At 36.4% G+C, this 12,244-nt stretch overlaps 1 protein-coding gene and 1 non-coding gene across 2 annotated transcripts in view; one reads left to right on the forward strand and one right to left on the reverse strand.

Moving 5' to 3' along the window:
• Positions 1 to 10,891, forward strand: part of NFU1 (NFU1 iron-sulfur cluster scaffold) — a 28,049-nt gene extending 17,158 nt beyond the window's left edge. Inside the window, exons 6-8 of the mRNA XM_065891216.1 lie at positions 3,148 to 3,208; positions 8,212 to 8,386; positions 10,724 to 10,891. Of these exons, the coding sequence (XP_065747288.1) occupies positions 3,148 to 3,208; positions 8,212 to 8,386; positions 10,724 to 10,768 (281 nt within the window). The 3' untranslated portion in view covers positions 10,769 to 10,891. The remainder of the gene's footprint in view (positions 1 to 3,147; positions 3,209 to 8,211; positions 8,387 to 10,723) is intronic.
• LOC136134279 (U6 spliceosomal RNA) lies at positions 755 to 861 on the reverse strand. The gene has a single exon (XR_010656560.1). It is a non-coding gene; the product is annotated as a U6 spliceosomal RNA (small nuclear RNA).
• Positions 10,892 to 12,244: the final 1,353 nt, after the last annotated feature.

The following is a 12,244-nucleotide window of genomic DNA, read 5'->3' on the forward strand; positions in this document are numbered from 1 at the left end:
GGTGCACGGGCTTCTCACTGCAGTGGCTTCTCGTTACAGAGCATGGGCTCTAGGCGCGTGGCCTTCAGAAGCTGTGGCACGCGGGCTCAGTAGTTGTGTCTCACGGGCTCTAGAGCACAGGCTCAGTAGTTGTGGCGCACGGGCTTAGCTGCTCCGCGGCATGTGGGATCTTCCCGGACCAGGGCTTGAACCCGCGTCCCCCTCATTGGCAGGCGGATTCTTAACCACTGCGCCACCATGGAAGCCCTAGCAAGTTTTAAAAAAATATTCTGAGTATAAATCCTGAATATACTATATATAAATTAAGCATATTCATAGCAAATAACTTCTCCCTAACCATGCCTTATATTTTCACTATATTTAGGTTGTCTTTTGTCATTCAGAAATTTTTTCTTGGGCTTACCTGGTGACGCAGTGGTTAAGAATCCGCCTGCCAAGGCAGGGGACATGGGTTTGATCCCTGGCCTGGGAAGATCCCACATGCCATGGAGCAACTAAGCCTGTGCGCCACAAGTACTGAGCCTCCACTCTAGAGCCCGCGTGCAACAACTACTGAAGCCCATGTGCCTAGAACCTGTGCTCCACAGCAAGAGAAGCCACAACAATGAGAAGCCTGCGCACTGCAATGAAGAATAGCCCCCGCTCACTGCAACTAGAGAAAGCCTGCTCACAGCAACGAAGACCCAACACAGCCAAAAATAAAAACAAACAAAAGTCCCATGTAAGAAAACAAGAAAGAAATTTTTTCTTATTTTAAAATATGGAACGTTTCACAAATTTGTGTATCATCTTTGCAAAGGGACCATGCTAATCTTCTCTGTATCATTTCAGTTTTAGTATTTGTGCTGCTGAAGCAAGCACAGAAGTTTTTCTTTTTAATGGAGTCGCATATTTTCATCTTATCCTTTGTGGTTTCTGTTTTGTGTACATTGTTTTAATAACTTATTGTATGTAAAGCACTTGGAAGAGTAACGTCACATGGATCTCAAATACTAGCTGTGATTATTATATTTGTTGTTGATGAAATTTTTCCTTTCTCCAATATTGTACAGATACTGTTTTGTGTGTGTGTGTGTGTGTGTGTATGTATACATATATCTACACACACACAAACATTTGTATAATCACCTTTAAATGAATCAGTTTCACTTCTAGATAATATATATTCTAAATGAGTGATAAATGTACACAAGGCAACATGTGGAAGCATGTTCATTGAAATATTTTTAAAGTATGTTAGCAGTTAAAAGGAGTGAACTTGATTAGGAGATATCAGTGTGGAAAGATATAAAAAATACTAAGTGATAAAGGAAAACTGAAGAGTTTATTTATATGTTCTTACATATATACCATTTATGCAAATTTTAAATAATAATGCAAATTTTAAATTGTATGTGTTCTTGATGGACATGTATGTAAAATTGATACAATGTTTTGAGAGCCATTTGACATCTACCAAAACTTAAAAATACACAAGCCTGTTGACCCAGCACTAGGAATTTTTTTTTATATAAAGAGTGCTTTCTTTTTTTTTAATATAAATTTATTTATTTATTTACATTTTATTTTTGGCTGCATTAGGTCTTTGTTGCGGTGAGCGGGGGCTACTCTTTGTTGTGATGTGTGATGTGTGGGCTTCTCACTGCAGTGGCTTCTAGGCTCTAGGCTCTAGGTGTGCGGGCTTAGTAGTTGTTGCTTGCAGGCTGTAGAGCACAGGCTCAGTAGTTGTGGCCCACGGGCTTAGTTGCTCCATGGCATGTGGGATCTTACCAGACCAGGGCTCGAACCCATGTCCCCTGCATCGACAGGCAGATTCTTTGTGCCACTAAGGAAGTCCAGCAGAACTAGGAATTTATCTCTTAGATATATATGCAAAAATACACCGATATATACTTTACGTAAGCATGTATACTGCAGGATTGTTAGAAATAGCAAACTAGAAACAACTGAAATAATATAAAAACTAGCCAGATGAAGACAAAGCCATACAAAAATTACTATGCACCTTTTTTTTTTTTTTTTTTTTTTGCGGTACGTGGGCCTCTCACTGTTGTGGCCTCTCCTGTTGCGGAGCACAGGCTCCAGACGCGCAGGCTCAGCAGCCATGGCTCACGGGCCTAGTCGCTCCGCGGCATGTGGGATCTTCCCGGACTGGGGCACGAACCCATGTCCCCTGCAGGCGGACTCTCAACCACTGCACCACCAGGGAAGCCCTATGCACCTAATTTTTAAATTGAGGCATATCTTTATATGCTGATATGGAAAAACCTTTTAGTATATTAAATAGAAATAAAACAAGGTATAGAACAGTGTGTATAGTGTGTATAAATATAGACTTGTAAATGTTAACATGTACTCGAAGGATATACACTAAGGTCATGATAGTGGTTGCCTGTGGAAGTGATGGTGTGGAATGGAATGTAGGTTTGCTGATGTAAGAGAATTTTAACTTTATTATATTTTATTTCTTTTATTAAAAAATTCAAAGTTGATATAATTTAATATTAATATGTTGATACTTATATTGTTGCCAGAACTCTAGTGTTTGTCACAGTGTAATTTGAATTAGCTGCATTTTAATTTTCCCAATGGTAAAGAAATTTTTCAAAAAAATATAAAACCCATAAAAATAGGCATATGTGAAGATTGGTATATGACCTTACAAAGTGAAAAAAAACAAAAATGAAACAAAATGAAAAAACCAAGTTTTTGCTCAGATATGTAAAACATTTTAGAGTTTCCATAAGGCTTACATCTGTATTTAGTATGATTGTTATTTTGAAAACCACTAAATTGAGAAATTGAAAATATAACTTAACTTACAAAGCAGGTGTGCTGTTTTGTCTCAAAGTTTTCATCAAAATTCAGACAATATCTTTTCTCTGCTACTTTTCAATTCTTGAGAAGGATGAAAGTTTACAAATATATTGGCCCAAAAATTCAAATCCTAACATAATTAGTAGATCAGATTATTCAGTATTCACATTTATCACCAAATGTTGATCAGTGCTCCTTAATTTTTCTTCAGATAATCAAATGAATGGCCTTTACATTTCCCCTAAGTTAAAATCACTCTGTTTTAATGTTTGTACTCGCATGGATATAAAATTTCTACTGTTGATATGTTTTATTCATAATTGTTTCTAGGATCTGAAGATGATGATGAAGTTGTGGCAATGATTAAGGAATTGTTAGATACTAGAATACGGTATGTGCTCATCTATCTACCTGAGATCAGATATATCAATACTACAGAGCCAATTTTCATTGTAGCAGTGTACTTTTGGTTTGTCTCTGAGGTTGTAGTAGAGTTAACAAAATAAGTATAAGTTAATGTAAACCAAAATAGGTAACCATGACAATTGAATTTAAAGCCTGTACATTCTCTATATTCACTCACAATTTATAACACTCTGTCTAAACATAATAATTTATCTTTCGTGGTCACCATTTGGGTTTGATATTGTTAAAATACCAAATTTCTTAGTAAGAAAAAAATGGCTTAACAGTGTTTGGGAGAATTGTGAAGAGAGGAGCACCTCTTTTTAGGCTGCTGCCCCAAAAGAATAAATTTAAATGAGTAGAGAACCATAGGGTTCCACTTTTGCTTGTAGCAGACCAATAGTCCTGCTGACAATTCCCAAAAAAGCTAGATAAAATACAAAAAAAAATTTTTGTGTGTTGTTGGACAGTATTAGATAGCTGCCAAAGCAAATAAGGTCCTGTAGAGAAGGGAAGCACATTGAAACTTCCCTTGGGGCATTCGCTGATTCTTGATGTGGGGTTAGAATATGAGAAGCTGGGCAAAGGGCAGTCGCTAAGAATCAGAGAAACTATGTTGCTTTCAGCAAATTTGTAGAGATGGGAAGACAAAAATTAAAATTCTGGGTTTCCAATGAAGCTTTGACTTTAAAGGGCAAGATCCCAGAGAAAAGAAAAAAATAAGCCTTAATACTCAGAAGTTCTCCCCACATGGCACTTACTTGTTCTTAGCTATGGAGGGGAAGAGACTAAGAAGTCAAACAAAAAGGAGTTGAAAAGCTGAGCAGAGTTTTGGCAGTTTTATGGTGCTGGGGGTGGTGACAAAAATTGGAGTTTAGGATCTGTCAAGGAGTGTGGGGCCTCAAGGAACACCCAGGCTTTTAGTCGGACTCTCTAGAGGACTATCCCCTTGAAAGTGGACAAACCAGAGGTAGACCAAGCCTTACAAAACTGTAGTCCAGTATTGAGTGAACCTAATTCCACAGCAGGTTGAGCTACTGCCAAAAGATAGGGTGAATCCTTTCTGATGTAATATAATCCTGAGTCACTTCAGTTTTTCATGTACATTGTTCATCATTCATTGTCCAAAAATTACTAGGCATGGAATTTGGAAACTGGACCAAGAGAAAATAAAACAAATCCATAGATAACCTAGATGTGAGAGTTATCAGACATGATCTTTAAAATAACTGTGAATAAAATGTTTGAGAAAATAGAAAGTGAGATGAAGAATTTCATCAGAAAACTGGAATCTATAAAAAAAGAAAAAGTAATTCTGGAACTAAAATGTATAATAGCTAAACTTAAGAACTCATTAGGTTAGTTGAACATCACATTGGATACTGTTGGAGAGAAGATCAGTGTACTGGAATATAAGTCAACAGAAAATATCCAGCTGAAGCACAGAAAAGAGAATGGAAAATACAGCAAAAAAGTATGAGAGACGTAGAATATATGGCAAAAAGGGTCTCACAGTGTCCTATAGGGTTTTTAATATGTCTGGAATTAAAATGCATGACAAAGGGGACTTCCCTGGTGGTCCAGTGGGTAGGACTCCAAGCTCCCAATGCAGGGGGCCTGAGGTTCGATCCCTGGTCAGGGAACTAGATCCCACATGCATGCTGCAACTAAGGAGTCCGCATGCCACAACAAAGATCCTGTGTGCCGCAACTAAGACCTGGCGCAGCCAAATAAATTTTTTAAAAGAAGGGTTAACCTACTAAAAAAAAAAAAAGCATGACAAAGATATAAAAGGTGGTGATAAGTATAAGAGTAAGTGTTCTTTGGGACTTCCCTGGCGGTCCAGTGGTTAAGACTTCGCCTTCCAATGCAGGGGGTGTGGGTTCGATCCCTGGTCAGTAAGCTAAGATCGCACATGCCTCAGGGCCGAAAAACCAAAACATAAAACAGAAGCAATAATGTAACAAATTCAATAAAGACTTTAAAAATGGTCTACATCAAAAAATCTTTAAAAAAAAATAATTTAAAAAAAGAGTAAGTATTCTTCATTCTTGGCATTATCTGGGAATTGATAAAAGTACTAATTTATATTAGAGTTTAAGAAATCAAATAGGCATCTTGTGTAATAAACACTAAGTCAACAGTAAAAGACTGTGTATAACCAAGCCAATAGAGGGGGAAAATGGAATAATAAAAAACAATACGGGGACTTCCCTGGTGGCACAGTGGTTAAGACTTCACACTTCGAAATCAGGAGGCCTGGGTTTGATCCCTGGTCAGGGAACTAGATCCCACATGCGTGCCACAACTAAGAGTTCTCATGCCGCAACTAAAAGTTCACGTGCCACAACTAAGGAGCCAGCAAGCTGCAAATAAGGAGCTGGCGAGCCACATCTAAGGAGCCCGCCTGCCACAACTAAGGAGCCTGCGAGCTGCAACTAAGGAGCCTACCTGCCACAACTAAGACCCAGCGCAACCAAATAAATAAATATTAAAAAAAATACTTGTTTAATCCAAAGTAATGCAAAATGATAAATAATAAGATGGTACTATAAACCCAAACATATGAGTAGTTATATTTTAATGTACGTGGGTTGATTAACAAAATAAGATTGTCAGATTGGCTATTTAAAAAAACCTACATGCTGCTTGTAAGAGGTATACACCTTAAATATAAGGACACAGAAAGGTTGAAAGTAAAAAGATAGAGAAATATATAGCATGCAAAAAATGAATAAGAGAAAGCTGATGTAGTTATACAGATATCAGACAAAATATACTTTATAGCTAAAGACATTACTAGCAATAAAGAGAAATCTTTCATAATAATAAAAGGGTAATTTCTATGAGGAATATATACCAATTTTAAACTTGTATGCATCTAATAACAGTTTCAAAATAAATGAAGACTATTTGAGAGAACTAAAAGGAGAATTAGATAATCCACAATTATAATGGGAGGCCAGCACATCTCTCTCAATAACAAATAGAGCAAACATATAAAATGACTCTCATAAAATATGAGTTATACACATGATTACAAAGTTGACTAAATTGACACACATAGGACATTGCACCCAACAAGAACAAAATATTTATTTTATTCAAGTGTACATGGAAGATTTACTAAAATAGGCTGTATTCTGAATCTTAACGCTGAACAAATTTTAAGGATTGAAGTCATTGAGAATATTGTTTTCTACAGTGAGATTAAGCTAGATGTCAATTTCCAAAAAGGTATCTACAGAATCTCTATGTATTTGAAAACTAAATGGTCTTCAAAAAGACCCATGGTCAACAAAGAAATCACAAAGGAAATTCAAAATACAATATCTGCATGACCTTTGGGTAGGCAAATTTTTTTTTTTTTTAATTAATTAATTTATTTATTTATTTTTGCGGTACGCGGGCCTCTCCCTGTTGTGGCCTCTCCCGTTGCGGAGCACAGGCTCCGGACGCACAGGCTCAGCGGCCATGGCTCACGGGCCCAGCCGCTCCGCGGCACGCGGGATCCTCCCGGACCGGGGCACGAACCCGTGACCCCTGCATCGGCAGGTGGACACTCAACCACCGCGCCACCAGGGAAGCCCCGGCAAATTTTTTTTGACAAGACAAGACAAACTAACGGAAAGACATAAATTGGACTATAGTAAAATTGTGACTTCTTCATCAAAAGGCATCATTTACAGTGAAGAAGCAAAGCACAGATTAGAAGATATTTATATATATGGCAGAAGATATTTAAAATCTCTTACAAGTTGTTAAGAAAAAGACAAACAAATAGAGACTGGAGCAGTCTCTTCACAAAAACACTGGAGTAGTAATTCACAAAAGACAATAACCAAATGACCACTAAACATGAAAAAGTGCTCATCCTCATTAGTCATTATGAATATTCAAATTAAAACTACAATGAAATACCACTGCAGATCCACTGGAATGGTTAAAATTATTAAGATTGACAGCACCAATTGGTGGTAAGGATGTGTGGAGCAACAGAAATTCTCATGTACTGCTGGTGGGAATATAAGTTTATATAACTTTGGGAAACTATTTGGCAGTATCTACTAAATCTGAACATATGCATATTCTTGATGAGCAGTTCTACTCTCAGGTACATTCCCAGCTGTAATATATATGTATACCAAAGGACATTTGCAAGAATCTCCACAGCTGCACTATCTGTAAAAGCAAAAAACTGCTGTTAACCCAAATGTCCATCAACAATAGAATGGATAAATTCTGGCATATTCACTTAATGGAATACTGTGCGGCAGTGAGATTGAATGAACTATTACTATATGCCACAATGTAGATGAATCTCACAAAGAGCAAAAGAAGCCAGATTAAAAAAGAGTTAATACTTTGTGTTTTCTAAACGGAATTTATATTTATAAATTATAAAGTTAAAAAATAGGCAGAATTAATCAGGGGTGATAGCAGGGAGGATAATGGTTACCATTGGTTGGGAGGAGTGATTAGAAGGAAGAACAGGGTGACTTCTGGGGTTGTAGTGTCTGTTTCTTGGTCTAGAATAAATGTATGTTCACTTTGTGAAAATTCACTGAACTGATCATACATGATTTATGCATTTTTCTGTATTTATATTTCAATGCAAAGTTTAACTAAAAAAAAAAAAAGCCAGCACATGTCAGTCTCACTCTGTTCGCTTAAAAGAAGTGAATGAGTGTATCTTAGGTAATCAGTATAATTTTTAGGAAATTTGAAATCTTAAATGCTTAAGAAAGATTATTAATAAGCAAGATTAAAATGTAATAAGCAGATAAAGTATTTGTATGAATGAATTTTGGCATTTTATCTGAAAGTTTAAAAAAATTACAAATGAGACTAGCTGCAGTTACTGTTCTTGATTATAAAAGCTCTAACTGTGCATTTATTAATATAAAATCTAAGCTCTGAGTTTTATTAAATTTTTTTGACAAAAACTTCTATTATTTTAAATATATCACAAATATTCTATGGCTGCAGGCCAACTGTGCAGGAAGATGGAGGAGATGTAATCTATAAAGGCTTTGAAGATGGCATTGTACAGCTGAAACTCCAAGGTTCTTGTACCAGCTGCCCCAGTTCAATCATTACTCTGAAAAATGGAATTCAGAACATGCTGCAGTTTTATATTCCAGAAGTAGAAGGTGTAGAACAGGTATGCCAATATTGTATGACAGTTCAGATTTAATATTAAAATGAATTTTTTGGAAAGAAAAGAAATTCATGACCTGACATTTTCTTCCAGGGTTATATCGTTGTGTTACCATTTTATCAGACTTGCAGGCTCCTTATTTAAGAATTAACTTTAGTATTATGAATTACCTACTATGTGCCCAGCGTTTTTACAAGTATTACCTCATTTATCTTCTAACGACACAGTGTATTAAGTAAGTCATTTCCATTTTGTACATGGGAAACTGAGACTCAGAGGGCATACTGCTGCTCTAGAAAAGTTATGAAAAGGGGATTCAAAACATGATGAAATTTTATAGATGAGGTTGAGAAGTCTTTAGTGGAAGAGCTCCACTACTTCGTATTTAAACACTTCTTGTTCTTAAATGTGCAGGCAGGAAGCTCATCAAGAAATCATACTTTGTTGTACAGTAAAACAGACTATTGAGTAGAGTAATAGAGCTTTATCTATAGACTGATGTCAACATTTTTTCTGCCCCAAGATATCTAAGGAATATAGTACAGTACTTTCTCAGCAGTGATAGTGACGATCACTGCAGTAATTCTCAAACAAGAGGCATGGCCTTATGGAGAGAGATTATCAAGTAAGGAAAGAGCGTGTGGAAATTAGAAATTTGAAAAAACTCTTCAGGTAATTCTGTGCCTTTAAGGAGAGGGCATCATCTCCTCTCAGCTCCTGTGAGACTCACTCATCTCTGGGTAGTATTTAAACCTGTCCTTTTGGTACAATACATGCCATCTCCTCTCTGAAATTCTTATCAGTCCTTCACTTGGAATTAAGCTGTACTTCTGTGCAAAGCTTCTGTGTTTCTGTTTCAGTTTTCTGTTCAGGGTTAATTTCCTTGAGAGGTTTGTAATCACATCTAGGTCTTTGTGTTCTTCAACACTTAGCCTTGTGTATTGTAAATGTTGTTTACATAGTTTGTATTAAATATTTAGAAACATTCCAAATAATATTTTTGCCTAAAATAGAAGTTGATTGACAAAATTTTTTGGATTGGGTGCTGCTGAGATTAGATATAAAAATATCAATTCCTTGGAAGTAAATATCCATTTTTTACTCAACCCAAAAGAAACTATGAGGGAATTGTTTTTCCATTGATTGTTTCAGATCAGAGCCAGATTCATCTGGATTTTTTTAAATTAATTTTTGTTCCATTATCCTCTATATGCCTTTTTTTAAATAAATTTATTTAGTTTTGGCTGCATTGGGTCTTTGTTGCTGTGCACAGGCTTTCTCTAGTTGCGGTGAGCGGGGCTTCTCTTCGTTGTGGTGTGTGGGCTTCTCATTGCGGTGGCTTCTCTTGCTGCAGAGCATGGGCTCTGGAGTGCAGGCTCAGTAGTTGTGGTGCACGGGCTTAGTTGCTCCACGGCATGTGGGATCTTCCCAGACCAGGGCTCGAACCCATGTCCCCTGCATTGGCAGGCGGATTTTTAACCACTGCATCACCAGGGAAGCCCCTCTACATCCCTTTTTTTAAAATTACAGTAGTTAACACTTTGGTCGATTGACAAAGGAAGGTTTTTATTCACTTGTCCAGGGTGGGGTGATGAATTGACAGTTGGATTATAAACCTGAATTGGCATATAATTATAGTAGATATGGTGAAGAGAAAAAATAGTCTTATATAACTCTTTTTCTTTCCAAAGGAGTTGGTTTTTAGTATCTGAGTAATATATTAACTCATGAAAAGATACTAATCTGTTCTTTTTTTTCTTCAAGTATTCATTAGTATCTTTCTTAACTTACTTGAAATGAAAATCTTCACATTCTTCTAAGGTTTAAAATGAACGTTTATGTCAGTAAGACCAAAATAATTAGTTGCTAGTATGATATTTTGTTTCTTTACCTTTTTTAGTGATTCGTTTTTCTAATATATATTTTTACAGTAACAATTTGGTATAGCTCCCTAGAATATATTTAAGGAAATAAGGTCCTTTTGGAAAAAACAGCAAGAATGTCAGTTATATATATTAGTCATACAGCTAGGAAATACCAGTTATCATTATAGTCTTCTCTGTCCAGCTGAGACTCTGCTATTGGAAGCCTCCTTTGGGACAAGGAAAAGAGACCAATGTTTTAATTAATTTGCTAATATTCAATTTGCTTTTGTGTTTTTAGAATATCAGGTTATGATGCAAACCTTGTGCTTTGGGGGCTGTTGGTAGATTTATTCTTATTGAATTGACACGTATTGTTGTAGATTAGAGTATTTCAGGTAAGCAAGTAATATTAAAATCAGGAAAATAGCAATTTCTAATCCTTAATTCTTCAATTCTCTTTGTTCTTTTGTTTTAGGTTATGGATGATGAATCAGATGAAAAAGAAGCAAACTCACCTTAAATTAATTTGAGTTTTCTTTGGGCCCAGCAGTTGGACTTGTTGATATATATACTAAGCTTTTATTATTAATCTGCTAAGGAACTTGAGGATTAATAAAATATACCCTTTCTTCAGAGAATGATATATAAATATTGCATGTTTGCTTTACCTCATATGAGTTATTTATAACATCCTGAATCATCTTCTGTACACGTGGATTTTATCCAGGGATATTTTTATTTTTGTTCTTCATTTCTCATGGTTCCTTCTTTGCATAATGTGTGAAGCAGTTTAAAATACATCCCCCCCAATCTAATTTATTTACTTTTTTAATGCAGAAGTAAATAGGGAGAATCTTTTTAAGATATTCTAAAATGGCTTAGCTTTTTATGAGATGTTTGAAACTATGTTTACTGAATTTTTACCTTGTTAAAAAAAAACACTAAACAATTTTTAGTTTTAAAATGGTATCTGCCTAGTAGCCCCAAATGTAGTATCACATAACTTCCCGCTGAAAGACCAAAAAAAAAAAAAAAAGAAAAATCATAATGCTGAAAACTGTTGAAGAGCCAAGTTCTAGAATGTAGACAAAATTTCCATTGATTACAAGACAGAGCAGGCTGAATTGAGAAAAACTGCCTTAGTATACTCAGGCTTTACCTTATGATACAAAATCTGTCTGAAAATAAAGATGTGAAACTGCTTGGTCCTTCTACTGGCTTCTCCTGACTCAGAGATCTATAATCTGTACCATGCCAAAAATTTGGACAGTTATCTTTCTGCCATATGTGTACAGCTTTTTCAGATAGCCCAAGTAGCAAATTATCCTTCTCTCTTGTTTTTCTATAGGAATTCAGAGTCAGCAGTTCACAGACAATATCAGGAAAGGAAAGATAGGTACATTGCATCTTTGGAATTCTGTTCCCCAAAAGTACTGAGATTAAAATAGGGATGGAAGCAGAAAGAACTCCAGCAGTTGTGAATGCTGGGAAGAGAAGTTTTAATTTTTCTTCTTTTGGTTCACAGAACCAGGCATTGCGGTTGGAGAATTTGTTTCCTGAGCCGTTATAGATGAATTCAGGTTAGACTATGGGAATTAGTGCGTAAGGTAGGCACATTAACTTGCTGAAGCTACAGGAAATTGAGATTGTGGAGGAGATGCAGTTAATGACAAGTCTTGGGTCTGGCCACGAAATAAGTGGCTGAGGTGAGTGGGGGATTTAGTTACTGGAAGAGGAAGTCACAGAACAGAGAGGCCAAGTTATTGGAAAGATTTTCTACAAAAGGGAGCAGCCATGAAGAACAAGGAGGAAAGGTGGAGAAGAACATTCTAGGCATACAGAACGGTGTAATCAGAATCTGGAAGCTGTGGAATGTATTTGGGAACTGCAAGAAGCTGAGTAGGACTTGAGTGTACGGTGGAAGGGCTTAGCTGGAAATGGTGCAGAGGTAGGCACTGGGTAGTGAGGAGAATGCTGCAGAAACTCTTGGTTGCCT

The sequence above is a fragment of the Phocoena phocoena genome, chromosome 14, assembly GCF_963924675.1.
Source record: "Phocoena phocoena chromosome 14, mPhoPho1.1, whole genome shotgun sequence".
NCBI lineage: Eukaryota > Metazoa > Chordata > Mammalia > Artiodactyla > Phocoenidae > Phocoena > Phocoena phocoena.